The 26,268-nt window shown below is 54.3% G+C and overlaps 8 protein-coding genes across 8 annotated transcripts; 6 read left to right on the top strand and 2 right to left on the bottom strand.

Moving 5' to 3' along the window:
- Positions 1–110: 110 nt before the first annotated feature.
- Positions 111–3,568, top strand: QC764_303670 (uncharacterized protein; the record flags this gene model as incomplete). Its single annotated transcript, XM_062945485.1, has 3 exons — positions 111–1,351; positions 1,414–3,125; positions 3,189–3,568. The coding sequence occupies exons 1-3, from the start codon at positions 1,134–1,136 to the stop codon at positions 3,566–3,568; spliced, it is 2,310 nt and encodes a 769-aa protein (XP_062801469.1). The 5' UTR covers positions 111–1,133.
- Positions 3,569–4,595: 1,027 nt separating this feature from the next.
- Positions 4,596–7,439, top strand: QC764_303660 (uncharacterized protein; the record flags this gene model as incomplete). The annotated part of the gene is made up of 1 exon (XM_062945484.1): positions 4,596–7,439. The coding sequence occupies one exon, from the start codon at positions 4,596–4,598 to the stop codon at positions 7,437–7,439; it is 2,844 nt and encodes a 947-aa protein (XP_062801468.1).
- Positions 7,440–8,614: 1,175 nt separating this feature from the next.
- Positions 8,615–11,587, top strand: LEU1 (3-isopropylmalate dehydratase; the record flags this gene model as incomplete). Its single annotated transcript, XM_062945483.1, has 3 exons — positions 8,615–9,257; positions 9,320–9,394; positions 9,455–11,587. Exons 1-3 carry the CDS (start codon positions 9,126–9,128, stop codon positions 11,585–11,587), a joined length of 2,340 nt encoding a protein of 779 aa, XP_062801467.1. The 5' UTR covers positions 8,615–9,125.
- A 999-nt stretch (positions 11,588–12,586) lies between these two features.
- Positions 12,587–14,139, top strand: ECM4 (S-glutathionyl-(chloro)hydroquinone reductase; the record flags this gene model as incomplete). The annotated part of the gene is made up of 4 exons (XM_062945482.1): positions 12,587–12,745; positions 12,805–13,311; positions 13,366–13,656; positions 13,718–14,139. The coding sequence occupies 4 exons, from the start codon at positions 12,587–12,589 to the stop codon at positions 13,967–13,969; spliced, it is 1,209 nt and encodes a 402-aa protein (XP_062801466.1). The 3' UTR covers positions 13,970–14,139.
- Positions 14,140–14,204: 65 nt separating this feature from the next.
- On the bottom strand, positions 14,205–16,277 carry QC764_303630 (uncharacterized protein; the record flags this gene model as incomplete). Its single annotated transcript, XM_062945481.1, has 1 exon — positions 14,205–16,277. One exon carries the CDS (start codon positions 16,275–16,277, stop codon positions 14,205–14,207), a length of 2,073 nt encoding a protein of 690 aa, XP_062801465.1.
- Positions 16,278–17,213: 936 nt separating this feature from the next.
- Positions 17,214–20,981, top strand: QC764_303610 (uncharacterized protein). Its single transcript, XM_062945480.1, has 3 exons — positions 17,214–17,925; positions 17,978–20,123; positions 20,185–20,981. Exons 1-3 carry the CDS (start codon positions 17,501–17,503, stop codon positions 20,689–20,691), a joined length of 3,078 nt encoding a protein of 1,025 aa, XP_062801464.1. The 5' UTR covers positions 17,214–17,500; the 3' UTR covers positions 20,692–20,981.
- Positions 20,982–21,008: 27 nt separating this feature from the next.
- BMS1 (Glycoside hydrolase 2 (Mannanase, beta-galactosidase)) lies at positions 21,009–24,793 on the bottom strand. The gene is made up of 2 exons (XM_062945479.1): positions 24,653–24,793; positions 21,009–24,577 (listed from the first exon to the last, which is right to left on the bottom strand). Exons 1-2 carry the CDS (start codon positions 24,723–24,725, stop codon positions 21,144–21,146), a joined length of 3,507 nt encoding a protein of 1,168 aa, XP_062801463.1. The 5' UTR covers positions 24,726–24,793; the 3' UTR covers positions 21,009–21,143.
- Positions 24,794–25,292: 499 nt separating this feature from the next.
- QC764_303590 (uncharacterized protein) lies at positions 25,293–26,054 on the top strand (the record flags this gene model as incomplete). Its single annotated transcript, XM_062945478.1, has 4 exons — positions 25,293–25,676; positions 25,738–25,778; positions 25,838–25,906; positions 25,964–26,054. Exons 1-4 carry the CDS (start codon positions 25,560–25,562, stop codon positions 26,052–26,054), a joined length of 318 nt encoding a protein of 105 aa, XP_062801462.1. The 5' UTR covers positions 25,293–25,559.
- Between the last annotated feature and the right edge of the window lie 214 nt (positions 26,055–26,268).

Genomic DNA, 26,268 nt, shown 5'->3' with positions numbered 1-26,268 from the left:
TACGGAAGGGATCAGCCCAAATCAGTCGATGGGAAACTGATCTGATCGAGAGGGATACCCAGCTCTTCAGAAGAGTGTCAGATATCCATGATGGGGCCATGGGGCGAGCACACCACCACCACCACCACCACCATCACCACCACAGCACAGCACTCCTCTCCGGCAGAAAAACTGCAAGCACATGCAACCATCTCAACTCCCCAGGCACCAGGCACCGACATTCCGTACCGCTATTCTTAGCGAGAACTCCTCTGCTCCGTCGACCACCTCCGCCGGACTGCTTCTTCTCAAACTTCATCTTAGTCAGAGCCCTTGCTGCCATGCCCCAAACTGACAGAGGGCTCAAAGGTAGTTTGCTCGATTGCCTTGACAACCTGCTGTCTAGTAAGAGTTCGATGGATGCTTCCATGCATACAATAGTAGTTGTCTTGACGTACGTCGCCGGCGATGCCCGGGGGGGGCTGCCATGTGGCTACTGGGCCGCCCGCCGACATGTGTGAACCCATCATTTTTGGCTTCAGTGACATCGATTTCGACCTTGCGTCTCGAGTCGATCCGGGGCTCGGTCGACCATCTGGGACAAGCGAGAGATGGCAAAAAACAAGATGGAGAGGATAAAAGAGGATTCGAGCTGAGTGGGTGAGATAGGGTGAGAAGGCGGCGTGGTGGAAGAAAACGGGGGGGCCAAGGTGGCCCAGGCAGTTCTGTTTTTCCTCTCCTACTTCAACTACCCTTCAAAAAATGATGCAAGATCTGAGGAGGGTAAGGTATGGAGACATGGGGACATGGGGGTTTTTGTTTTATCGCTACATCATCTCCTCCTTCGCTTCTCGGCGTGCCGTTGCGTGGGTGTGCTTGTTCTGAATCTGTGAGGGCGCATCTATGCCCGGTTATTGATTAGTGTCAAGCAGTCGGGTGTCCACTTGCCTACCTACCCTTCACCTTGGCTTACATTACATTGCCCCTGGAACACGACCAAAAAAGATCCAAAAAGGGAGGGGAAGACCTCTTTTTTTTCCTGTCTCCGAATGATCTCGGTTTTGGTTCTCACACACACACACACACACATACACATACACATACACACACAGTAGCACGGGTATACCCAGGGGGAAGAGAGAACCACGAGCATTATGGCCGAGGGGCTGCAGAGATTGCCGCCGCCGCTTCATATACAGACGACCGGAGGGGGAAATACTAAAAGCAGCAATCCGAGCCCCACGATATCGGCGACGAATTCTCCAACGGCATCATCAGTGACAACAACAGCTTCGACCACCACAGCCTCGGGTCACATCAAGAAGCGGACGAGAGCGAGCAGACCAAAAGTCAGGACCGGTTGCATCACCTGGTAGGTTTTAGAGAAGAACATTTTTGTGGTTCAATGGCTGACAAGGATCGACAGCAAGTGAGTAATGACGAGACACAGCAAGAAAAAGATTCTGACCGTGATGGTAATAGGATCCGTCGGGTGAAGTGTGGAGAGGAGAAGCCAGCTTGTCTTCGGTGCACGTCGACGGGGAGGACGTGTGATGGCTACGACAAGGGTTCCAGCTCGGCCTACGCCCGCTACCGGTCCTCGCCTGCCGACCCAACACGCACTGCCGAGCTGGCCAAGGTGGAATTCGTAAAGGCGTGTCAATGGAGCGAGGCGTTGCGGTCGATGCGCCGGATTGCGCCGGCTGACATTGACGGGACCGACACGGAAAAACGCTTCTTTGGCCGGTTTCGTTCCAACTCTTCCACGTGGTTTGACCCGAGCACGCCGCAGCACCTGTCTCATTATACCGTGTTCTGGAACAAGGTGATATCGCCATCGACAAATTGCTGTCAGGATGAGGCGGTCAAGCACGCCGTGGTGGCCCTCGGGGCGGCTCACACGTTGGTTCAGTTTCCAGACCAAAAGGTCCTCGACGGCTTCACCCGCGACGCACTGGAGGTGTTTGTTATTCAGCAGTACAACAAATCCATCGCAAAGCTGCAACGACATGTCGGTTCGACGGGTCCAGATTCGGTCAGGATTACACTCATCTGCTGTCTGGCGTTTATATTTCTCGAAACCGTCAGGTCGAAGCACTCGGTGGCCGTGACTCACCTTGTCAATGGTCTTCGAATATTACAGAGCATGCCTTTTAATGTCTTCGACTGCCTATCCGACACATCAATATTTGTGTGGCCACCACTGGGCACGAGTCATCAGAGAGACGGATTGGAAATGCCCGACATCATTCGGTTATTTGCCCGGCTAGAAGTCACGTCGTGTTTCTTCACGACAGCTATCCACCCGGTCGTTTCGGAGAAGTCGTACGTCTCGAGGGTATACGACGACGGTGCGAGCCTACAGACGGCCGAGGGGTCAACAGTGATATCAGACACGAAGGAGGCCAGAAAACTAATGGCCACCTTCCAACACGACACCATGGCCTTTTTGCACAAGCTCTCCGCCTCGACCATCCGACCCGAAGGTCGCCAATCAGCCTGCCTCCGAGCCAGAGCAAAACGTCTCGGCCCTATCATCTCCGAGTTCTTCGCCCGATTCGGCTCCATTGCGCCCAACACACCAGACCTGTACATTCTTCTTCTTGACCTCCTCTACTTCAAAACAGCCTTGTTTCTGGTGTCGAGGATACCATCCCTCCCGCCAAAACGACCACCCATGTTCCCACCCTCTCTGGCCCTCAACCCCTTCTTAATCAGCTACACCCCTCCCACCCCCCTACCCGCTGCTCCCTCCCCTCGCACCTCGCACCCAAATTTAAGTCTGAGCTCCCTCCAGCAAGGGATAATCGAAGCCGACGACGAGGAAGGGGATACAGAGCAGGAAATGGAATGGGAATCTCTCTTACATGACATGCTCTCCTTGGCACGCAGCTTGACAACTAGCCCGATAGGTCAAAAAATGCGCCCTTGGTCCCGGTCTACCACGGTCACCATGACCAGCAAACACCAAAGTCCATCAACTCACTCCTCCTCCTTCTCCTCCCAAGTCAAGATATCAGTCCCCGTCCCAGGGGCACCAATACCCGCCCCCGCCCCTGCCCCTGTGATCACCACAATCAAGAAAGAACCCTCACCCCCGGTGGCGGTGTTATCATCAGTAGTACCAATAACAACAGCAGCGCAGGGTTCGACCAACAACAGCAACAGCAACAACAACAACAACAACAACAACAACAACAACAACAACAACAACAACAACAACAACAACAACAACAACAACAACAACAACAACGACGACGACAACAATAACCCCAAACCAACAACCGACACTTTGCTCTCTGGCCCGCTGTACACCATAGCGCTGCACACAACAAATCACATCACCAAAAACAAGGCTGTCGACCTCTTGGTGGAGAATATAAACCCTTGCAGTCTGACATCTCAGCCAACCATGGGGACGAGTCCTACGCCTAACAAAAGCGGGGAGGGGATGGGAATGGGAATGGGAATGAAGGAGGTTGTCAAGGGGGTGATTGAGCAAGAGAGGCGGGTTATTGAGGAGGGGGGGATGGGGTTGATTAATTCATGGGGGACAGGGGGAAGTGGTATGATGCTCCGAGGGAGTTGAGCGGAGGGGTTGGGGGTTGCCTAGGGTTTGGGATGCGCTGTTTGGTGGTGGGGATGGAGATGGGGGGGTGGTGATGGGGAGGATAATGAGGGGATTGGGGAGGGGGTTTTAATGAGGTTATTGAGGGAGGGGGGGAGGAGTTGGAGTGGGAGTCAGGGGGTTGGTGAGTGGTGATGAGAGAAGGGGCGAAAAGGGTTGATGCTTTATGGGAGTTTTGGGATTGCATTATAGGGTCTATATCAATGGGGGGGTTGCAGATTCTGGGTTGGGAAAATCTGGTGGGGGAGAAGGGGGAAATGTGTATAGATGATACAGGGGGGTAAATAATTGCAAGGTAGAATATACGAGTTACCTCACCTTAGGGAGCTGCCATGACGGTGAGAAGTGGCAGCGGTAAAGGCATGGTAAACTGCCGTACCTCTAACTTACATCTAGGTACAGATTCTCTACGACGTGGCACTGCGGTGAGATCGCTCGCCAAGCCAGCACCCGTGAATCTGACGCCTGTCACACGGTGCTAGACTACATGTGCTGTCTATCTCATACAAGGGGTGCACTAGTTTGACCCCAAGACGCAAAGCACGAGCAATGGAACGCTCCTAATCCTGTCAGGAAGACACAGTTGTGAGTGAGCCTTCACGACATCATGGGCAAGTGGTCTGCTAGGCTTGAGCACCGAGACATGTTCCGGAGGAACGAAGGACATCACCGGCCCGATGCTTGTGATGGAAGGAGATATGCACAGCCAGACGGAAGTCACCTTGGAGAGACGGGATCGAGAGTGTCCGGATCACAACCGGCACTTGCCTGCTGGTTGTCGTCTGTTCTTGCCATGAGGGTGGGTTGGGTGCAACCTGGACGGTACCCAGTTTGTCCACCTGATTGTCCGAACTGACTCTCCAACCTCACCTCACCCTATCCCACATCCGACTCATCGAGCCGGGGCTCTCCAAAGCCGCACCGCTAGCATCACATCCCGGGGAGAGAGCATTATTATCTCTGCACAAGCTACTGCCCGGAATTCAACATGTCTGCCCCCTCGCGACAGGGACGGCCCCAGGCACCGTCGCCCTTCCCATTTCGAATACTGGACGACCGGAATAATCGTCAAGATGTCAAGCCTCTGCCTCCTCGACGCTCGAACGGGTCCCCCCCACCCGGGAGCAGGAGAAACATCACCACGTCCATGTCAAGCTTCTTCAACAAGCTTCGTCCCAGTAAACGCCCTGAGAGAGGTGGAACTATTCGACACAAAAGAAACTCTTCATCCTCGGCAGACGGACAAAAAGGCAGCAGTATACCTGTCCCGGCCGCAAGCAGTGCCCCGAGCGGCGTCACAGGTCCCCGTGACTCCGATATCATCCCGGCCAGTCGCTGGAACATGCCCATACCGATTCCTCGTCGGACGCAGAGCACGCGAGCCGCTTTGGGCAAGCAGCCTGCTTCATCGCTGCCGAGGTTGACGATAAACACCTCTGCCCTAAAGCAGGACAAACCTCATCCTGTTGAGGTAGACCGGCGCGACTGGGCACCTCGCGGCAACGCCACGGCAAAGAAAAGCAATATCCCGACAGCTCAGCCTACGATGTCTACAGGCGATACAAGGGAGATCTACCTCGCAAAGCAAGAGCTTCGCCAGCAACGACGGACTCTGAAGCAGAGCGGCGACTTCCTTGGGGTCACTAGCATCAACCCTCACACTGGCGTCATGGATGTCATCACTCCAACCACGAGCTCCGAAGACGCAACAGTGTCCTCTCCCACAGATTCCCATCTCGCAGCACTCGCCCACACAGCACAGGATGCGCGCGAGGCATATGTTGCTGCCAAAACTGAGGCTCAGATCAGAAAGGAGCACCAAAAGGCGGAGCGGAGAAAGGAGGCGGCCAGAACAGTGCTGAACCAGCATGGCGGAAATGTAGTCTGGCGGAAAGAGGGAGAAGCCTGGGCTTGCGTGGCCGAGCCAGACTTGAGCCCTATACCGCAGTCACAGAGGAGTGTGATGTCCCCCGATACTTCGGACAGCGAGGCAACCACGGTCCATAGGACACCCGTCAGCGCCGGTTCACCTCGTGGTCCTTTTTTAGGGAAGGCGACGGCGGTGACGGCAAGTCAAGCAAACCGTCCGGCCCTTCGAGCAGGAGACACCAGCCTGCCCGCCGTCTCGACCCGGCACCAGCACCATCACCAGACACGCAACAGGGTGGACGGGAATGCAGAGACGGCAAAGCTGAAGCCTCACACGCTCCCGAGACCAAAGTCGCTTGGCTTCAGCCTTCCACCAACGGTCCCTCGTCGTGTAGCCTCGGGCCACCCAGAGACAAACAAGTCCGGCGACGGCCAGTCGGAGGAGCAACCAGATCGGGGCAGCTTCAGACAGCGTTGGCTCCGTTACAGTCTACCGGGGAACAAGATCCCCCCAAGGATCACCAGTAGCAAGCCCCTGGAGCTGGAAAACGTGAAGCCGGCGGATCTCTGGGCAGCCAGGCTGCTGGACGATCTGAGCCGCCTCGACGAGAGCAACCAGGCTCACACAACCGCCATGGGGCTCTGGGGAACGAGCAGCACGAACAACGACCGGGAACCCCGATTTGCCTACACACCCATCACCACCACTACTGGCTCCGAACGCGGTCAGCCTCCCCCGTTCGTGGACGGCCGTCCTTGCGTCGAACCAGTCGACGAGTGGAGAGACGGGCCTCGGTCACCGATGACGATGATCATGGAAGGCTCGAGTCCCGCATCACTGGGGTCTCTGACCCGGACACCCAGCAGCGTCTGTTCAGAGGTACCGGCTTTCCCTCTCGGCACGCAACCGAACAACTCGCCGAGCGACGGAGAAAGCGAGACTCTCACGACAGTGGCTACGTCGACAGTCATTACAGAACTGGAGGTGGCGGTGCTACCAAGTGCTCGGGACTTGCTGCCAACACCAGAAGAGCCAAAACCAGAGACCGCTTTTACGTCGCTAGCGACAGAGGAGCCAGGACCAGAGACACCAGAAGAGAAGACGGCCAAGCTGGACGGCGACGGCGACGGCACCGAGGAGTCGGAACCCAGGGAGATGCGCAAGACGATGAGAAAGGAGAAGCACGGGGAAGGAGGCGGCACCGCAAACACTCAGAGCCGAAGCCCATCCTGGCCAAAGTCCACCTCTACCCTCCGTCCTCGTCCACACCATCAGTCACCAGCTCAGGAAGCAGACGAGGAGCTGGATCACGCCATTGCACGGGGAGCAGCCAGAGCAGCGCTCACACATCTCGTTCACGACCCAAAGACGGAGTCACAGGCCTTACCGATAAAGGAGCCGACGTCTTGTGACGGGACACGGGCGGTACCGGTTCCGGTGTCGGCGTCGGCATGGTTCAAAGGAACAACAACGATGTCGGATCGGCATAGGCGACTTCCCCATGGGGCGGAAGCGAAAGCCAAGGCCGCGGCGGAGCCGGAGGGGGATCGGCAGGATGATCAAGGCCAAGATCTAGCCCCTTTGGAGACTACTACACTAGTGGGGGACAGGAACACGCCAACAGTCACCAAGGGGGGGGTCAGGCGGTTCGAGAGGTCTTTGAAGGTTGGTGATGTGTGCAGAGAGGTGGTGAGCTGGATGGTTGTGGTGCTGAACTTGGTGGTTGGACTGGTGGAAGCACACTGGGGGATGGTCAAGCCGGTTTTTGACGGCGAGTCGGAGCTGAGGAGGCGGTTTGAGCTGGCGCAGTCGACGTGGGAAGATGTCTGGGTTGGGGTGGGCGCCGTGGTGTTTCTGTTTGGGGTGTTGTGTGTGGGGATGTGGCTGGTTAGGGGTGTTCTTACGGTTTTGGGAGTGGTGAAGGCGGTGGGTAGGGGGTTGAGTGTTGTGGCTGGATTTTGAGGTTTTGGCGGGGGCTGAGGCAGAGAGAGAGGATGGTATTTTTGTTAGTGTTGTACGTACTACTGTAGGGGTAGTCTGTCTAGCACACGGAATAATTGGTATGGAGTAGTGGTTATTTGAGACAGTTGTTGACTTGGTTGGCTTTTGGTGAGAGAGGAGTTTGACTGATGATGAGTGATGGACTGATGATAAGAAGATTGTGTGTTGTTGAACCGAAGTGGGTTGCACGGTGAGGTTGCAGGCTGATAAGCTGACTGGAGGTACCATTGCCCCATAGAATGGGGGTCGGCAATTCGCATCGAGGGTTTGATGGGCTTTTTTGGGATGGGATAGGGGAAGGAAGGGGGAAGGCTGTTGGGATCTGGTTGGTTGATATTGGGGATATTGGACATGCTAAGCGATGCCGGAGGTTATAGGAATAGAACGGTAGGTACTTATACATTGTACACGTTGCCGAGCGATAGGATGGGTGGGATGGGCGGTCAAGGCACGACAGACATGTGTGTGCACTATGCAGAGTCCCTATTTCTGGAGTGTATGATGAGGATATAGGTGTAGAGATATGAGACTCGTTATTTATGTTTCTATCCGGCCGAGACGTGATATGGAGTGGTGAGGAGTGGGAAACCAGAATTTTGGGGGGGGAGGCCGAGGGGAATCGGTAGAGGGTAAGGAAACGATTCTTGTGATATGTATGTCGGACTTGGAAGGACTAGGCGCTGTGTGGCATGTGTGAGTCGCGGGAATCAGACGAGAATGTGGGGAAATGTCGAGATTTCTTGTTGGAGGTGTGATGATCTACGGAATACCGAAAGAAGGCTTCTATCGGCTTTACCCAGCTTTTTGAGGAGGATATCTGTTTATATCCCTCAGAAGAAGTTTCTTTTTATACGGTAGAAGCTCAGAGAGCAGAATGATATTACAGAGTTTTCTGTTAAAGCCCGCCTGCGAATGGAAGCTGTTGTCGTTACGTAGAGATGCGGATGAAGCTCTGTCGAGATGCTGGGTTGATCGCTGTGGGGTGGGTTATCGAACCTTCGATTCCGGCCCGGGCGGTACGCTAACTTTGTTCGCTGCGCAGGCTGAGGGACCCCGCTGCTCAACCCTGCTGGGGGGCCTGGGGCGGGGAGAGACAGGCCATCCTGGAGACGGTCAGCCAATGGCGGGATGGGGTTTAGAAATTGAGGTGGCCACCCCGCATTCCGTGAACCGGAGCAAGCTGCAGCTCTCCGATCATCGGCTTTGCCGCTGGATTGGAAACACTTGCCAGCCCAAATCCGTCATCGTCCCCCGAGGAGGGGCTGTACTTTATAAGATTGAGGTTGCCTCTCACAAGAATAGAGACGAGAATTGTTTTGGTTTTTGCCACAGTTCTTGAGTCTAGATTGAGATTGTTGCTCGAGAGAGGAGTTTTCCATCCGAAGGAACTTTGTTCTCTTGCCCTCGCCAACTCGTCACTCTCGACTCGACACTATTTGTTTTTAAATTTTTTTTTATTCATTTGAAAGAGCAACTCAACAAAGAGCAACGACATCTGAAAAAGTGGTTGTATATCACAGACTCCGCCGGACAACTTTCCCCCCGCTCCTCTAGCATTGCTTGACTTCGCAAACACACACACACATCGAGAAGGCGGAAACAAAAAAAACTCCCAGGAGAAGAACGAATCAGACAAACGACACAAAAATGCCGGTTGCCGAGCGAACACCACAAACCCTCTACGACAAGGTCTTCCAGGCCCACATTGTCGACGAGAAGCTCGATGGTACCATTCTTCTGTACATCGACCGCCATCTCGTGCACGAGGTCACCTCTCCAGTATGTCTTCTGGTCTGTTCTTTGCTGTTGACCCGAATATCAAACTAACATACTGTCAACAGCAAGCTTTCGAGGGATTAGAAAAGGCCGGCCGCAAGGTTCGGAGACCAGACTGCACTCTGGCCACAACTGACCACGTATGTTTTTATGTCCGTTTGAAGACAGTCATCATCGGCCATTGACACTGGATCCCGTAGAATGTCCCCACCACCTCGAGAAAAACTCTCAGAGACATTGCCAGCTTCATTCAGGAGGACGACTCTCGGACGCAATGCGTGACCCTCGAGGAGAATGTCAAAAAGTTTGGCGTCACATACTTTGGCCTGAGCGACAAGAGACAAGGTATCGTCCACGTTATCGGGCCCGAGCAGGGCTTCACTCTGCCGGGCACCACCGTTGTGTGCGGCGACAGTCACACGTCGACCCACGGCGCCTTTGGTGCCCTCGCCTTCGGTATCGGCACCAGTGAAGTCGAGCACGTCCTCGCCACACAGACCCTCATCACGAAGCGCAGCAAGAACATGAGGATATTGGTCGACGGAGAGCTGTCCCCCGGTGTCAGCTCCAAGGATGTAGTCCTGCACATCATCGGCAAGATTGGTACGGCTGGTGGCACCGGGTCCGTCATCGAGTTTGCCGGTTCCGTCATCCGCAGCCTGAGCATGGAGGCCCGCATGTCCATCTGCAACATGGCCATCGAGGGTGGTGCTAGAGCCGGCATGGTCGCTCCCGACGAGATCACTTTCGAGTACCTCAAGGGCCGCCCCCTGGCCCCCAAGTGTGGGTCTGACGAGTGGAACAAGGCGGTCGCCTACTGGAAGTCCCTGCAGTCCGACCCGGATGCCAAGTACGACATTGATGTTCATATCGACGGGAAGGACATCATCCCCACGGTGACCTGGGGCACCAGCCCTGAGGACGTCGTCCCCATCACCGGCAGCGTTCCCGATCCCGAGACCTTCCCCACCGAGGTCAAGAAGGCCGCGGGCCGCCGCATGCTGGAGTACATGGGTCTCGCAGCAGGGACTCCCATGGAGGACATTGTGGTCGACAAGGTGTTCATCGGCTCCTGCACCAATTCCAGAATCGAGGATCTCCGCGCCGCTGCTTCGGTCGTCAAGGGCAAGAAGATTGCCGCCAACATCAAGCGTGCCCTGATCGTGCCCGGCTCCGGTCTCGTCAAGGAGCAGGCCGAGGCTGAGGGTCTCGACAAGATCTTTACCGATGCCGGCTTCGAGTGGCGCGAGGCTGGCTGCAGCATGTGCCTGGGCATGAACCCTGACATTCTGTCGCCCAAGGAGAGATGCGCCTCCACCAGCAACCGCAACTTCGAGGGCCGTCAGGGTGCTCAGGGCCGGACCCACCTCATGTCCCCCGTCATGGCTGCTGCTGCCGCCATCGTCGGCAAGCTCGCCGATGTGAGAAAGCTTGCCGAGTACAAGGGCAGCCCTCACATCGAGGCCGCTGTCGCGCCCGAGACCACCTCTGGCAAGGCTCATGCTGATGAGCGCATCGAGACGGATGACCATGAGAAGGAAGCTCTCACCGACCAGCCCGAAGACTCATCTCCTCAGGTCAACACCTCTGTCCCCAAGGCCGGCAGCACCGGTCTTCCCAAGTTCACCGTTCTCAAGGGCATCGCCGCCCCGATGGAGAAGGCCAACATTGACACCGACGCCATCATCCCCAAGCAGTTCCTGAAGACCATCAAGCGCACCGGTCTTGGCAAGGCTCTCTTCTATGAGTGGCGCTACCTTGATGCCAACACCGAGAACCCCGACTTTGTCCTCAACCAGGAGCCATACCGTCGGGCCAAGATCATTGTCTGCACCGGTCCCAACTTTGGCTGCGGCTCTTCCCGCGAGCACGCCCCTTGGGCTCTGAACGACTTTGGCGTCAAGAGCGTCATTGCTCCTTCCTTTGCCGACATTTTCTTCAACAACTCGTTCAAGAACGGCATGCTCCCCATCGCCATCAAGAACAAGGACGACCTCGAAAAGGTGCACGCCGAGGCGGCCGCCGGTCGCGAGATCGAGATTGACCTCCCCAACCAGCTCATCAAGGACCAGGATGGCAACACCATCTGCAGCTTCGAGGTGGAGGAGTTTAGAAAGCACTGCCTGGTCAACGGGTTCGACGACATTGGTCTTACTATGCAGCTCGAGGATAAGATCTCCGAGTTTGAGAAGAAGATGACGCTCGAGACCCCCTGGCTGGACGGCCGGGCGTATCTGAAGAGGAAGGGGCAGGGTGGCAAGCTGGCTGCCAAGGCCGTGCCAGTCCCCAAGACGAATAGGGGTGAGACCAAGACTGAGCCGCTTGAGTGGTGAAGAAGTGAGGTTGGTTTGGTTTGGTGTGGTTATTAGTTGGGGGTTGGGGGGTGGTGGTTTATATCTTAGGAAAAAATGGAATTGGATTTTGGAGAAGGGGACAGCACAAAAGCAATTTAGGATGGCGTGGCTTGGGTGTTATTGGATGGGTTGGCTTTTGCTCATTTTGTTCTCTTGTCGTTAATGGGCGTGGAAATATGCCGCCCGTAGTAATGTACTATGATGATACCTGGGATTAAGGGGGGGTTGTTGCTAATGGAAGCAAAATCTATTTTTCTCTTTTGCTATGTTGGCATTTTATATACGTCTTGTTTGTTTTGCTGATGGGAACTCGATGCTTGGAATAATCTCTGAAGTTGGATCTGTTCAACAGCTTGGGAGGGATTTTGCAGTTATAAAAGTTGGATATGCATTCGGGATATCCTGCTTCTAGTTGAATCTTGCTGGCAGTCTGAGATAGTCTTGTTCTTTTTCGGAAACAAATTCCAAAAGATAATCTCAGATCTTTTGCTAGGTATCTTACAGGATGTCGTCGATGAGGCTGGTGGGTCTCACTCCTAAACGCCGTGATCTCAACACCAAGTTGGTGCCCCTACAAACCGACCTGGAATTGTTTCCGGAAATTGGTCTACCTATACGATATTGCTTACTCATATTTGACCACCTTCTAAACAAAGCGCTTCTAAACCGCTATCGCGTCGCGAACGGTTGAACCAGCGATGAGTTTGACAGTTAGTAAGCCCAGTGGGAATAGTGGGGATTACGTCACCATTTGTCAGTTGATGAATGAATCCACACTTGGCGTGAGGTAGTGAGTGGATATATTCTTGGGACGAACCGCAACAACACTGGGTTTTGATGACGGAAGTGGACGGGAGTGGTATAAACCAAATGCAGAACCCTTAGTCATTCCGTTGCTGATTGATTCCAAAGAACTTGGACCCCTCATCTCATCATTGGCTTTCCGTCTGATGAAAGTTTGGGACGAAGCAACGACCGATGAGTATAAGAAGCAGTATATCTCCGCTTTTGAGAGGGACAGCATCACTTTCACATTTGAGCAAGGGTTCGTTCAGGATTACACGCTCTTCTTCATTCACATCATCTATCAAAGTGTCAACACATCGATATCTTTCCACCACCTCCAACTTCAAAATGGTAATACCCCACTCCCCCTCCCATCTCTCCCAACCAAACTAACACCCCCCCCCTTTTAGGCAGCCCAAGACACTCCCTCCGGAAAGGAGGTGCAGAAGGACGATAACGTAATCACAAACTGGGTCAACCCCTCCGACAAGTCAGGCGAGTTCAAACGCCAGCAGTCCACCTTCCGCTCCTTCATTTCTTCGTCCCCCGGCTCCGAGTTCCCCCCCGAAGCGGGCCGGTACCACCTCTACGTGAGCTATGCCTGCCCTTGGGCCAACAGGACGCTCATTGCCCGCAAGCTCAAGGGGCTGGAGGACATCATCTCCTTTAGTGTTGTCCACTGGCATATGGGACCGAAAGGGTGGAGGTTTGTGACTGATGAGGAGGCTGAGCAGGAGGATGTCAAGGGGGAGGGGGTGGTGCCTCACGAGGGGGGTTTGAGTCATTTGAGGGAGGTTTACTTTGGGGTGAACCCGGAGTATGAGGGACGGTTTACGGTGCCGGTGTTGTGGGATAAGAAGGGGGGGAAAATTGTGAACAATGAGAGTAGTGAGATTTTGAGGATGTTGAATTCGGAGGTGAGCCCCTTTCTACTGGAGAAAAGGGAGTGGCGGTTGCTGACATCAAGACAGTTCAACGGGCTGATCGACGAGCCGTTCAAATCGGTGGATCTGTATCCTGAGGATTTGAGAAGGGAGATTGACGAAACACACGAGTGGCAATACGACCTCATCAACAACGGCGTCTACAAATCTGGCTTTGCCACCACCCAAGAGGCCTACGAGCGCAACGTCAAGGCTCTGTTTGAAGCCCTCGACCGGGCGGAGAAGCATCTTGCTGACGGGACGGAGGGGCCGTATTGGTTTGGGGAGCGGCTTACCGAGGTGGATATCAGGTTGTTTGTGACTATTGTCAGGTTTGATGTGAGTTCAAGTTCATCATTCCAACCCCCGACAACAGAGGAAGAGAGCTAACGGGAAATAGCCTGTGTATGTCCAGCACTTCAAGTGCAACATCCGCGACATCAGGTCAGGCTACCCTGCTATTCACAAGTGGATGCGGAATCTGTACTGGAACATCCCCGCGTTCAAGGACACGACAAACTTCAACCACATCAAGTTCCATTACACGAAATCGCACACGAATATCAACCCGCTGTCTATTACGCCTTTGGGGCCGGTGCCGGATATTTTGCCGAGGTGGGAGGAGGTGCCTGCTGTTAGTTTTAGGGGTTGATTTGAGCAAGTCATTTTGTAGCGCGGTTATCAGCAGGCTTGCGGCGTTGGGAACAGAGAGTGAATATAATGAGCAAAACATTGCGATTTTACCGATGCATCTTCCTCTTGGGTCCCGTTTCCTGTTCCCGGCACTTTGGGTGTCTGTCCGTCTCTATCCGTCTCAAAGCGGGAACAAACCACCCATCCCGTCCTCCTAGGTGTTAACCACTTCCAAACCCCCACAATCATTATCATCAAACCAACACCCAATCCACCATCCCACACATGGCAAACGCCTTCCTCCCCACAACCCCCTTAAACTCCTCCCCCGTCAACCCCCTCGCATCCCTCCCATCCACCGTCGTAATCCCCACCAACCTCACCCTCTTCCCCACCCCCCCCAAATCCCTCGTCCTCACATCCAGCCACCACCAAAACCCGTCCGTCTCCAATGGCACGAACCTCTCCTTCCCACCCGCCCTCTTCTCATCCTCCCCAAAAACCAAACAAATCAACATCTGCCTCCCCCTCCCGTGCTTCTCACTCACCCAATGCGGGCATACCTTCCCAAACTGAAACCTCGTCACCGATCCCTCCCCCGCCCCTGAAACACAAATCTCTTTCTGTTTCGGCTCAAAATTGCTCTGATCCAACCCCCCCTCCCTCTCCGCATCCCCCATCCACCCCGCCGGTTCCTCCCCCCCAGTCTCCCCCAAGATGTACTCCTCCCAACTCGGCACCCTCCCATCCCTCCTGTGAAAATGCCTCTCATCGCTCGGGTAGTGACTCCTTCCGAAAAACTCATTGCTCCTCGCAAACTGCCCCGGGCTAAACTGCTTCTTATACCCGTTCGTACCCCCATCCAAATGCCCCGCTCCCCAGCACGGGTCAATAAGCTTCCACTCATCATTATCGATCATTACCGCGTTCCACGCGTGGCCAGTCGGGTCCTTTGGCGGGCACCGCTCCCCTTTTTTGAGGGCGCTGAAGCCGTAGCCTTTGCCGTGACCGCCGACAACAATGCAGTGCAGACCCGCTGCGCGGGCGATGGCTTCGTAGACTCTTGCGTAGCCTTCGCAGACGGCTTTTCCCGAAAAGATTGTTTCTGCCGGTGTGAGGCCTCGGGGGATGCAGTTGTTGAAGAAGCCGTGGACGTCGTAGGCGATGTTGTGGTGGCACCAGGTGAAGATTGCGCGGGCTTTGTCGGTGGGCGAGGGGAAAGGGGAGCAGAGGTGGTGGGCTAGGTAGGAGATGGGGTCCTGCCTGGGGAGGGAGGTGTAGGGGTGCTGGGCGGCGACCGTGTCAGGGCCGGAGAAGTCACGGCAGACGAGGCAGGAAGGGGGTGATGATGATGATGATGATGATGCTGCTGCTGCTGCTGCTGTTGGGGAGGGGGTTGAGGCGGAGCGGACGGCTTCTATTTGGGAAATGCTTGGGCGGGAAGCGAGTGGAATAGGGGGTGGGACATCGTCGGCTGGTCTGGGTTTGTTGTTGAAACCTAGTTCCAGGGCGGATTTGGGGTTTTTGTAACTTGATGGAGGGGGTGGGAGGCGTCTAGCTGGGAGAGAGGGAGATGGGGCCTCAGTTGCGTTCATCAGGGGTGACTTTGCTGGCCTGGATGGGAGCCGAGGGGGCAATGAGGGCCTGCCACTGGGAAGCTCTGGCATGGCTTGAGGTGGTGGCTCTGTCACACGACGAGGGAGAGGAGGGGTATTTGCGGCCTCTTCTTTCGCCTTGGCCTCGAGCTCACGACGAGTTGGTGGTAAAGGAGGGAGCTTTGCCTGCTCTAATGGGGGCGGAAGCCCTCTTCTTGGAGTCGGCCCATCTTGGTTCAGTGACAAACTAGACATGGTAGATATATATGAGATGTCTGACGAGTTGGAATTCCTCCGGCCTCCAGGGGTAGGAAGAGTGAGATTTGATGATGGCCGGCGAGAGGGGAGAGCCGGCGGTGTTCCCTTGGCCGAAGAAGAATCCCGTGAAGGCAATGGAGGCGGGAGCACCCGTCCCAGTCCCGGGCCCGGTGCGGGTCGATCTCCCTTCTCAATGTCGGTGGTGGTCCGACGAGGAAGTGGAGGTGGGAGTTTCTCCGTTGAGGCCCTCACTGGACGGGGTGGCATCACCGGAGCCGTCTCATTCTGGGGCTGTTGTGATGATGGTGATGGTGTCGTGGTGGTGGTGGTGATGGTGGCAGCCCTCACTGGAGGTGGCGGGGGTGGGGGCCGCTTCCCTGCTGTCGAAGGGGGCGCCTGAAAGTTCTTCTGGGCATTGAGAGCAGCAATGCGCTCTGCCAGCGAGTTGAAACGCGGCTCTTCTACGTCGGCCATTGTCGATGAGGAACAGTGATTGGCACCGTGTGTTGGGTGTGTGAGAAAAGACTAAAAGATTGAGTCTTCACACAGGGCTCGGTTGAGTTGTTGGCTGGTGGCACTGAAAGCCAAGGGAAATGATTCACCCTAAGCAATCTACCCTGCCTCAATGATCAACCGCTGTGCCAACAGAGAGGGTTGCAATGGCAGGGAAAGAGCAAAACAGAAGAGGAGAAGATAGTTTCTTAGGAAGTAGATCTGTACGAGACATAAGCAAAAATGCTGCAACATAAAATCTTAATCATGTTACGGGCAGCCACTAATTACAGCGTGGATGCCTAGGCAATGGTGGGGTTAAATTGTTGAAGTTGATGCCCTGAGCGGATAGACGGCACTCTATGGGATAAGCTAGCCACAAGGGCCCTGCATGTTATATCTAAAGTCCCTGAAAATGATTGGATGGCGGAATACCGAGTCCTGGGCCTTCACACGGACCATCAAACATGAAAAAGAGAAAATCCGACGTTGGAGGTGGTTGCTTCAGAAAGGTGCCATTGGAATGGATGGAATTCCATGTTGAGGTGGTCCGAGCGTCACATGCTGGGGAATTGGGGATGCCCTGCGGACGGGCTCCCTGGCCACAAAAAAACCGAAGACACTATACAATCAGCAGCCTTTCATACACACCATTCTCACTCAAAGACAACCATAAAATTCTACCAAAATTCTCATATGCTTCAAAGGTACTAAAACAGTAGTGGTTAAAAGATAAGAGGATTTGATTAAGTGGTGGTTGAGAAAATTACGTTTTAATATCGACGTGGTTGTGTAAGTGACGGTGATTTTGGTGGTTTGCAGTCTCGGTTTTTATGTGGCCAGGGAGGCGGGAGAGGCTGACCTGGACCCTCCCCCACCTGCCCTGCCCTGCCCGCTGCAGAGTGCTGCACATCCGCTAAGGCACCCCCCGGGCACACCCCGGCTCTTGGCCAGAACTTGTCGATTTCCCACCGTCTCTGCCGCACCTCGATAATGAGCCCCTCTGCAACAACGAACGGCTGGCTGCTTCTTTGGCGCCAGCAAAAAAAAAAAAAAAAAAGACTGCCAGAATCAAAATCTTGCATTTCCATTCCAATACCCGTCTTCTTTCACTGCTTCTTGACTCAAATCTTCCTCCTCTTCCTGCGTGCGCCCCCATCTTCTGCTAGGACGAGCATTAGATCCCATCCATCTTTATCGCCGATATGGCTTCGTCTCCGGGCAGGCAGAAACCACCTTTCTGCTTCATGGCCCTGCCAAACGAAGTCCAGAAAGAAATTGTCCGCAACTGCTCCCAGGCCGATCTGATATGCTTTGCCCTCGTGTCGAGACACTGCCGAGAACTCGCTGCCGCCCAACTCTATCGCAATTTCCATATTGTCTTCCCCGACGAAGATGACCCCGAATACGACTCGCCTATAGACGGCCTGGCCGGCGGTCTCGACACTTTTGTGACTAGCGACTACAACTATGCTCAGCACCTGAGAGACTTGTCTCTGGACACTCTCAGCGCCGGCCACAAAGCCGAAACAGCCTACAAGGCTTACCTGGCGAATCTCAGCTGCGGAAAGTTCATGAACACACTGCTGCTTATGACGCTGCGCAGGGCAAGGGCTCTCGAGAGGTTCAGGTGTGTCCATCTCGGTCTATTGCACATCCAGTACTGACCATTTCCTCTTCAGGTGGAATATCCGTGTCGAACTTAGTCGAACCCTCTACAAAGAACTACACAGTATCAAGACACTGGCCCATCTTCATGTTCGGTTACAAGAGGGACCTTCTATCTACGAAACGCCTCCTCCCCTTCCATACAATGCCGCCACCTCAACATCAGCCTCGCTGGGCGTCACATCTGTCCCGCCACCACCTCCCATGTCGAACTTACCCCCTCCACCACCCCCGTTTTCGACGCTGCCTCCGCCGCCCTCTGGGTTTTATGTGCCCGTGACCTCCGTCACAGTCAATGTGCCTCCGCCCCCTCCACCTCCGATGCCGAAGCCTCACCGACCGAAAGCCTTACGGAAGACGCCCCTTTCCAAGGAGCCACCGACGCTGTCGGGCTTCAGCAAACTGAGGAGTCTTTCCGTGTTGGATATCGACTCGCTCGATATGGTTACAGAGATCAAATCATGTGTTCGGAACTCCTCGGCAACTCTCACTAAGCTGAAACTCTCCTTTTCGGACAAGCTGGCTTCACAGGCCAGAAAACCTGCCCCCGAGGCGGATCCGGACGATTCAGATGTCGACGATGATTTCCAGCCTACCCCGGCTGGCTCTAGTTCAAACATGGCCAATGACATGAGCGGTCCTGCCAGAGCCTTCCGGGCCATGGAAGAGAAAAAGGCACAAGAGTCTGTGCTGGGTAGGATCTTGGATGTCGAGGTCTATCTAGTAAAAAAGCCGCCCAAAAAGCCGAAAGACAAGGGGAAGGAAAAGGAAAAGGAAAAGGAGACCAAGGTCGAGTCGAACGGGGGCAATGGAACGCACGAGTTTGCCCAGGCCTTGAAGACCGTGATGACCAGGATTGTGAAGGAGCTGAACGACAACACCGATCCAAGTGAGGTCAATGCTACCCAAAAGAATATTCTCGAAACTTTCCAGGCTGCCGCAACAAAGTACGTTGAAGATACGATGAACAAGAGGGCAGAAAAGTCAAATAAGCCAAGCACAAACGGGAGCTCAAGTTCATCAAAGACAGATGAATCGGTGGCAGAGGAGCCGGCGACCGCAGAGAGCTCAGGGGCTGCCCCGGTCGCACAGGCCTCGACAGAGCCTGCCAGTCTTTTTGGTGATGGCACTGCAGACGCTTCCAAGGACAAGCAAACGGAGAATGATGTGACCCCTGAAGATATTGACATTGAGGCGCCCGAGGAGACTCTCCAGCTTGATGGTGCAGATGGCCCAACCAAGGACACCTCTTCGAAGGAATTTGGTATGACCCCGTCTGCCTCCACGACTTCCTTGGCCACGCCCTCCACGAGTGGCAGCGTGGTGTCGGCCGACGTGAACAAGGCTATGGCGAACCTAGCCGCGCAAAAAGCCAACTTCAAGACGTTGGCTGAAAAGGTCGATATCTTTGAGACTCAAGCTAAGGACTTGACAAAGGATATTGAGAGGATGCGCTCCAGCGACACACCGGTCGATGTTAGCCGTGTCGCCGAGGCTGAGAAGCAGATGTACACCATCAGCCAGAGCATTGCAGACATCCACAAAGAGCTCACGACAGTCGAAGCCGAGATCAACGATGCCGAGAAGCAAATTCCCCGGCCATCTTCCTCCGTGTCCGCTGTTGACTCGATTGCGCTCAAAAACCAGCAGATGAATGACTACCTGCGGACAACAAGAGGTCTAGCTCTCCAGGTTCTAGCCATCTACCTCATCCCGGTAAAGGCTTCAGTTCTGTACCGGGCCATCGACCTCCGATGTCTCCGTCACTTGACGCTCCTGAACGTAGGCCCTCAAGCGCCAATCTGGGCTCAAATGGCCAAACTCAACAAGGAAGCCCCTCTGCCTCTGCGACACATCTTTACCGACAATGTCACACCAGTCTTTTTGACGTTTGTTCACGAGCTGGAAGCGGTGGAGGAGTTGTTTATGCTCGAGCGGGACTTCAAGTATAAGCCTGAGTCGTTTGCGCCCAGGACACCGACTACTATCGAACAGATTCGGAAGTTGGTGCTAAAGAAGCACATGCCTACGTTGAAGTACTTGATGATTAAGAACTTGGCGGATCCGAGCTGGGATCTGAACGAGAAGGCGGTCTTGTTGCTGTGTAGGAAGGGGAGGGTGCTGGAGGAGCTGGCTGCTTGCATGAGTATTAGGACTATGGTATGTTTTTCCCCCCTTTTGGACTGGTTTATTGATCCCTAGGTGCTGACGTGAAAAATAGCATACATTTATGCAGCGGCTTGCAGGGCTGGTGTCGTTGAGGGCGTTGCATATTGCCCAGCTGCGCAACGAGGACACGTGTGTCTGGGTCATGAGGGAGACGAAGAAGTTTTTGATTGATAACCTCTCTCATCACCCTCACCTAAAGCTGGAGTGGATCTCGATCGATGACGACGACAGGGTAGAGCGGCTTATCAGGGCGAGGGACTTGCCCAAGCGCAAAAAGGAGAAGAATAACAAGGTCAAGAAGATGAGTGCCACGACGGGGCTGGGGAGTACGAGCTCGGGGTTGATACTACCGTCTATCGAAACTGACGGGAGCGGAAACTCGGCGTGGTTGGATGCCATTGGGGGGAATGGGAGTAGTGATGAGAGTGACGATAGTGGGGATGAGGAAGATGATGAGAGGTTCAGGGCGAGCAAGATTGAGACGGTGGGAGATATGAGGTTTTATGATGTTTATGGGGTGAAGATTTTTGAGAAGGAGGTTGTCAGTGGGCGGCTTTGATGCTGAGGGGAGGCAGAGGGTGTTGTATGGTTTGATTAGAAGATTTGGAAGTGTTTTTTTTTTTTTTTTGGGGGTGATTTGAAAATTATCTTGACTTTGCTGGTGGGAAAAGAATGGGAAAGGAACAAGGAACAGGAAAAAGAAAGGAAAGGAAAGGAGTAGTTGGCTGGTAGGATTAGGAATACCCCCCACCCCCGGCCTTTCTAACTGGTATGTTAGTTAGTGTTAGTTACAATAAGTGTTTGTATGTATATTGGGAAACAGGAATACACCTTTGGCGGTTAGCCCGTACTTTCTCAGGAAATGTGTCTTCCCCAATATTGGTGTTTCACACGCAACATGATGTTGGCAAAAGTGTTTCATTTTCCTGGCCTATACACCTTATGTACCCTCCTCAACCATGATATCAACGCCTGGTAATCTCACAGACAGACAAAACACCCATCGACTATTTACTTCCTCCTCTTCCCACCCCCACCACCCCCATCCCCAGCCCTCCTCTTCTTCCCCTCCCTCTCCCAGTACGCCTGCTTCTCCTTCTTCTCCCTATTCTCCAGCCTCTCCTCAATATCCGCCACCTTCTTCCTGTACTCCTGCCTCTTCTCCTCCTTCTTCGCCTTCCTCTTCGCAACCTGCTCTTTCCGGATCGTAGTAAGCTTCTGCATGAGATCCCTCGCCTTGCGCTCCTCTCCCGAAACCACCACGGCCCTCTTCTGCATGTACGTCTCCTTCCTCTGTTTCTTCGTCTGCACAATCTGCGACTTAAACGGCAGCTCGGCAGCCAGCTTCTTGGGCACCCTCAACGGGTTGAAATGCCGCTCCTGCCGCTCAATCTTGCGGTACTGGCTGTTCTTCAGCTGCGGCGTGGCCAAGTCCTCGGCGCGGCGGATCTCCCCCGTCGAGCGCATCGACTGCCAGCCGATGAGGTTCGTCGCCGGGTTGTAGAACCTGTGCGGCTTGATAGGGTACCACGCGCGGAGGAAGACAATGTCGGACAGGAGAATTTTGTCCTCAAACGTGGCGCGGAAGTGGCCGTCTGGTTTTGACAGGGCGCGCTTGATCTGGCCGCGGACGCCCGAGACAGTCTTTATGGCCGCGCCTTCAAACTTTGCGATTTCGAGGGCAGTGTTGAACATGTCCTTGATGAAGGCGGTGTTCTTGAAGATTTTGTAGGGGGTGCCGGTTAGCTTGAGCTTCTTGACGATTTCGGTGGATTCGTCTACCGACAGGACCGTGCCGGTGGCTGCGATGCGGAAGCCCGGGTTGGAGGAGGAGAAGGACTGGAATGCGGTGAAGGAGGTGTTGGGGGCGATCAGGGGGCCGTAAAAGGTGCCGAAGCAGTGCATGTGCTCGGGTGTGTACTTGAGCATGCGGTTTCTCGTCCGGGAGTCGGAGATGGAGTAGATGGGAAGAGATTGGAATCTTCTCCAGCCGAGAGAGAAGATCAAGGGGTCGCCCGTCTTGAGGATTCTCTTGTGCCATCTGTGCTTCTTGATTCTGACTTGGACGAAACCAAACCTGTCCTCGGTAGCAGAGAGACCGCCCACGATGATAGGTCTCTTGGCCGAGAAGTTCTTGACAAACTCGGCTGGGACGCCCTCGAGTACAATCTTGCCGTACTTGCCGGCTCTGAAACCCTCAACCGCCGTCCTTTGCCTCTCGTCAAGCTCTTCAAACTCGGCCTTGTTGATGTCAAGCTGCTTCTGAAGCAGAGCCTTTTGGGCATCGTACCAGTCGTCCTCGCCAAACTCATCATCTCCGCCGCCTTCTCGCCTAGCGACAGCCTTGTCGTTCTTGAAACCCTCGCGATCTTCTTCCTCGAAGCGTAGCTTGAGTTCTTCCTTACGACGGGCGTTCTTTTCACGTTCAGCCTCCAAGCTGGCTTCTGGTGGCTCTTCACTCTCATCTTCATCGCCGTCCTCATCCTCGTCCTCGTCACCATCACCGCCATGCGCTTCCTCTGTCTCAAGATCCTCAAAAGCACCATCACCCTCGTCGTCCTCATCATCATCGTCGAGCCCGGAAAAGTCGTCATCATCACCGTTCCCGCCCTCTTCATCAACCAGGTTCGCAGTCGAAAATCTGGTCCGGAGAGCCTCTACAGCATCCTCACTTGACCACTTGGCAGCCAAATCCTCATAGTCGAAGCTTGGTATCGCGCGGTCCTCGGTCAAATCTTCCTGCTCATCATCGCCAATCTTCCTGAAGAAAGTGTCGTCCTCGTCTTTCTCAATGTCCTCCTCCTCTTCTTCCTCTTCCTCGCACCTCCATTTCTTGAGAGCTTCTCTGGGACTGAGGGCAGTGTCGTACATGAATCTGGCAAGATCCACAGCACGGAACGGTCTTCTGTTTCCGTGAAGCTTACTGGCGCGCTCAAACATGCTATCCTTCCACTTCAGGGCACCGGCTTCCTCATCAGAACCCAAGTCTTCCATGTCAACGTCCTCGTCGTCCTCGTCGGGATCCAGCTCCTCGTCTTCGTCGCCAGAGAGAGAACCAAGGTCAGAGTCACTGTCGGCAAAGGCAAGGTCGTCTTCTGGTTGATCCTTGTCTTGCTGCTTCTTGAACATCTTGCCCAGCTTTGACATGTCGAATTCGTCCTCTTCAACGTCTGAGCCCTCTTCATCCTCCTCTCCGCTTTCGAAGCCCTCGTCGTCGGGAATTTCATCCTCGCCAGGCTCATCCCCAGCAGCGAAGCGCGCCTTTCTCCTGGTTTTCCTCCCGCTGTCGGCCTCTTCTGGAACCTGTGTGAGCTCCTGTCCGCTGGCAAACAGCTTGACACCCTTGTCAGTAGAACCAAGCAGTTTCCTCTCGCCCTGTAGATCAACAATAAGCTGCTCGCCCTCGCCACGTTCGACGTCCTCGGCGTCTTTGTCGAAAGCGAAACCGTTCTCCCTGGTGATGACAATGTGATCACCAGTAATCTTGAGACCACTGCGGTCGGCCATTGGAGCCCACAGCTTCTTGTCCTTCTCGTCCAAGCGCCTCCTCCCAGTTTTTCCAGTGGCCTTCGCAAGCGCTTGCTCCATCGAGGGGGTCGGGCAAGGATCCGGCAGAGCTTCCATGCTAGCTATTGTGAAATCGCCCAAGCCCGCAATGTGTATCCTCTGCCCATCCGCTGCAAAGTTGGTACCGCGCAAATAGCCAGACAACTCGATCGACCGGTCGCAATTCTCGTCCTCTTCAATCTTGGTTGGGTGAGTAATGTCGCGATAGTTGTCGATAACAGTGTAAGGGTGCGAGTTTCTCCATACGAGCGGACGAGGGTTCTTCATAACCGACAGGAAGCGGGAAAGGTTATGAATCTCCCGATCGGGGTAACGGCCGTTCAAAACACCAGAAAGATAGAAGAGATGGGCACCCTGATACAATTCGTTCCACAACCTGTGCTTTAACCTCTTCTTGGCGTCCTTGAGCGCTTGTGGCTTTCTGAAGAGATCGAGATGGGTCAGAATACCGAAGACGTTTCCTGGCATACCGGTGGCGGCCAGGACGTTGAGAAACTCCATTGTCTCCATTTCGAATCCAAAATTTCCGTCAATCATCAGCAGGACAATGTCGGCGACCTTGGCGATGTCGACCATGGCTTCGAGCTCGTTGGGGCATTCAATAAAGGTTAATCGCTGCTTCTTCGAGGTGACGACCGTGATTGGCCCCACGGGGTCGGACATTGTTTCCTTTGCATATCGGCGGATGAGAGACTTTAGAAGGGTTGTCTTGCCCACACCAGGAGGTCCGACAATGGTGACGAGGCGCGGAGGAGGTTCATCGGGAAGACGGTCGACTTGGGGTACATGGAGGCGCTTCTCTTTGATATCGTGGGATCTCGCCGCCTGCTTTGCAAGTTTGCCGGGATTAGAAAAGGCAAAGGCCTTGGGGTTTTGTTCTTGAAGATACTGTTAGCGACCTTGAGGGATGATGGCGACTCTAATCGCATCGCAACGCCCTGAAACCAACTTACGGCCTGTATGTTGCGCCTTCTTTTTATCCTTGGACTTCTTGGACGGCCTGTGAGGCTTATTTTGTTGTTCCATGGTTGCGCCGCGATGTTGTGGTTATTCGGGCGTTTCTGCACCGAAGAGTCCAGCAGCAAAACTCCAAGTCGCGACAAGTCTCCATTTCCAATTCGATCTGCGCAAAGCTCCAGAAATTTTTGGGCTGGCGGATCCTCGACGATAAGCGATAAGCCCTATCGATAACAGATCCCTGCGGGGGCCCTGCATCATATGGTGGGGTTCACTTGGAGGTGGGAGCGGGTGAGCGGGGAACAGGGAGGCAGCCTCCAGAGAGCAACCAAGATCTAAACTTGGTTCTTACAGCTTACACTGTGGAGGACACTTACACTACAGTTTTGTACTATATCATCTGTAACTCGAGATGATTCCAAAACCAGTCGTCGGTGATCCTCAGCCTCTCCCACTTTAGAATGCCTGGCCTGACTGGGATGGCTGAGCTTCGGCATGTCTAGTCTGAGGGGTTCGTCCCATTGCAACACCACTCCAGAGACGCTCTCGACCCTCCAAAATGGGCAGGTGATTGCTTGCATGCGCGATATCACATCTCTCTCAAACTTCAGAAATGACTTGCAGTGCCCAACTGGGCAAGCCTCCTGCACGATGCCAGATACGTAATCTGGCGTGCCAGGCAAAACAGGCGCGTATCCCGCGGTTTCCACCCCAACTGGACATGGAAGCGCTGTTGAAGTCCATGGAAGGCCGCCAGTAAGCGTCACAAGCTGAAACGGCTTGTATCGAACCGGCTGTAGTGCGTGATACACCGGGCATGACGTATTCCCCTCTCACCCCGCCGTCCTCGTGAACTAGGCCTCCACGCTTGTTCGTCTCCATGCCTGGGCAACCCTCGGCCAGATGTTTATAAGGAGGATCCGTACCCTGTCTCCATCTCTGCGATTTCTCTCTGCAAACACACAGCCTTTCTCCAACAGACCCAAGCCAACTACAATTACAACCATGCCTTCCTACATCGTATGTGGACCTATCGGCCATTGTATATTCTGATCGTTAAGCTAACATCACCACCACACAGGTGACCTGCAAGGACGACGCTACCCCCGAGCAGATCGAGGCGTAAGAAGATCCTTTCCCGGGATCTATCTCTCTACCGAACTGAAGCTGATACCGCGCAGGGCCAAGCAACATGCCAAAGACCAGGGCGGCACCATCGGCCACGAGTACACACTGATCAAGGGCTTCTCGTAAGACTCTCTCGATATCAGACAAATGAACAAAATGACTGACTCTGTCACCAACAGAGTCTCCTTCCCCGAGGACTCTGTCCAAACGCTTTCCAGCCACGAGCACGTGAAGGATGTTGAAGCTGATCAAGAGATGCGCACTCAATAAGGAGCTCAGGCCAGCCGTCCGGGAGCGGGATCTAGTGAGGTGCGGGGCAGCGTGTGCTGTGACAGCGGGGCAGATAATCCCTGTCCAGCGGCTTATCGATATCGAGGGTTCGTGGTCGTTATGACGAGCGCTAGCTAGCAATTGACAGTCATTCTCTCTTTCCAGTGTTCATGTTGGACAGTGTTATTGATGTATTTAATCTTACCATCTCCAG

The sequence above is a fragment of the Podospora pseudoanserina genome, chromosome 3 (assembly GCF_035222485.1).
Source record: "Podospora pseudoanserina strain CBS 124.78 chromosome 3, whole genome shotgun sequence".
Taxonomy (NCBI): Eukaryota; Fungi; Ascomycota; class Sordariomycetes; order Sordariales; family Podosporaceae; genus Podospora; species Podospora pseudoanserina.
Note: the sequence above shows the minus strand (reverse complement) of the source record. Positions and strands in the feature narration are given on the sequence as shown.

What these genes read in the sequence shown, in the direction of transcription:
- BMS1 (XM_062945479.1), bottom strand. Translation starts at nt 24,725, where the DNA reads ATGGAACAACAAAATAAGCCTCACAGGCCGTCCAAGAAGTCCAAGGAT. An exon ending in GAAGGCGCAACATACAGGCC is followed by an intron (nt 24,578 to 24,652) that starts GTAAGTTGGTTT and finishes AGTATCTTCAAG; the next exon opens with AACAAAACCCCAAGGCCTTT.
- QC764_303610 (XM_062945480.1), top strand. Translation starts at nt 17,501, where the DNA reads ATGGCTTCGTCTCCGGGCAGGCAGAAACCACCTTTCTGCTTCATGGCC. An exon ending in AGGGCTCTCGAGAGGTTCAG is followed by an intron (nt 17,926 to 17,977) that starts GTGTGTCCATCT and finishes TTTCCTCTTCAG; the next exon opens with GTGGAATATCCGTGTCGAAC. An exon ending in GCATGAGTATTAGGACTATG is followed by an intron (nt 20,124 to 20,184) that starts GTATGTTTTTCC and finishes CGTGAAAAATAG; the next exon opens with CATACATTTATGCAGCGGCT.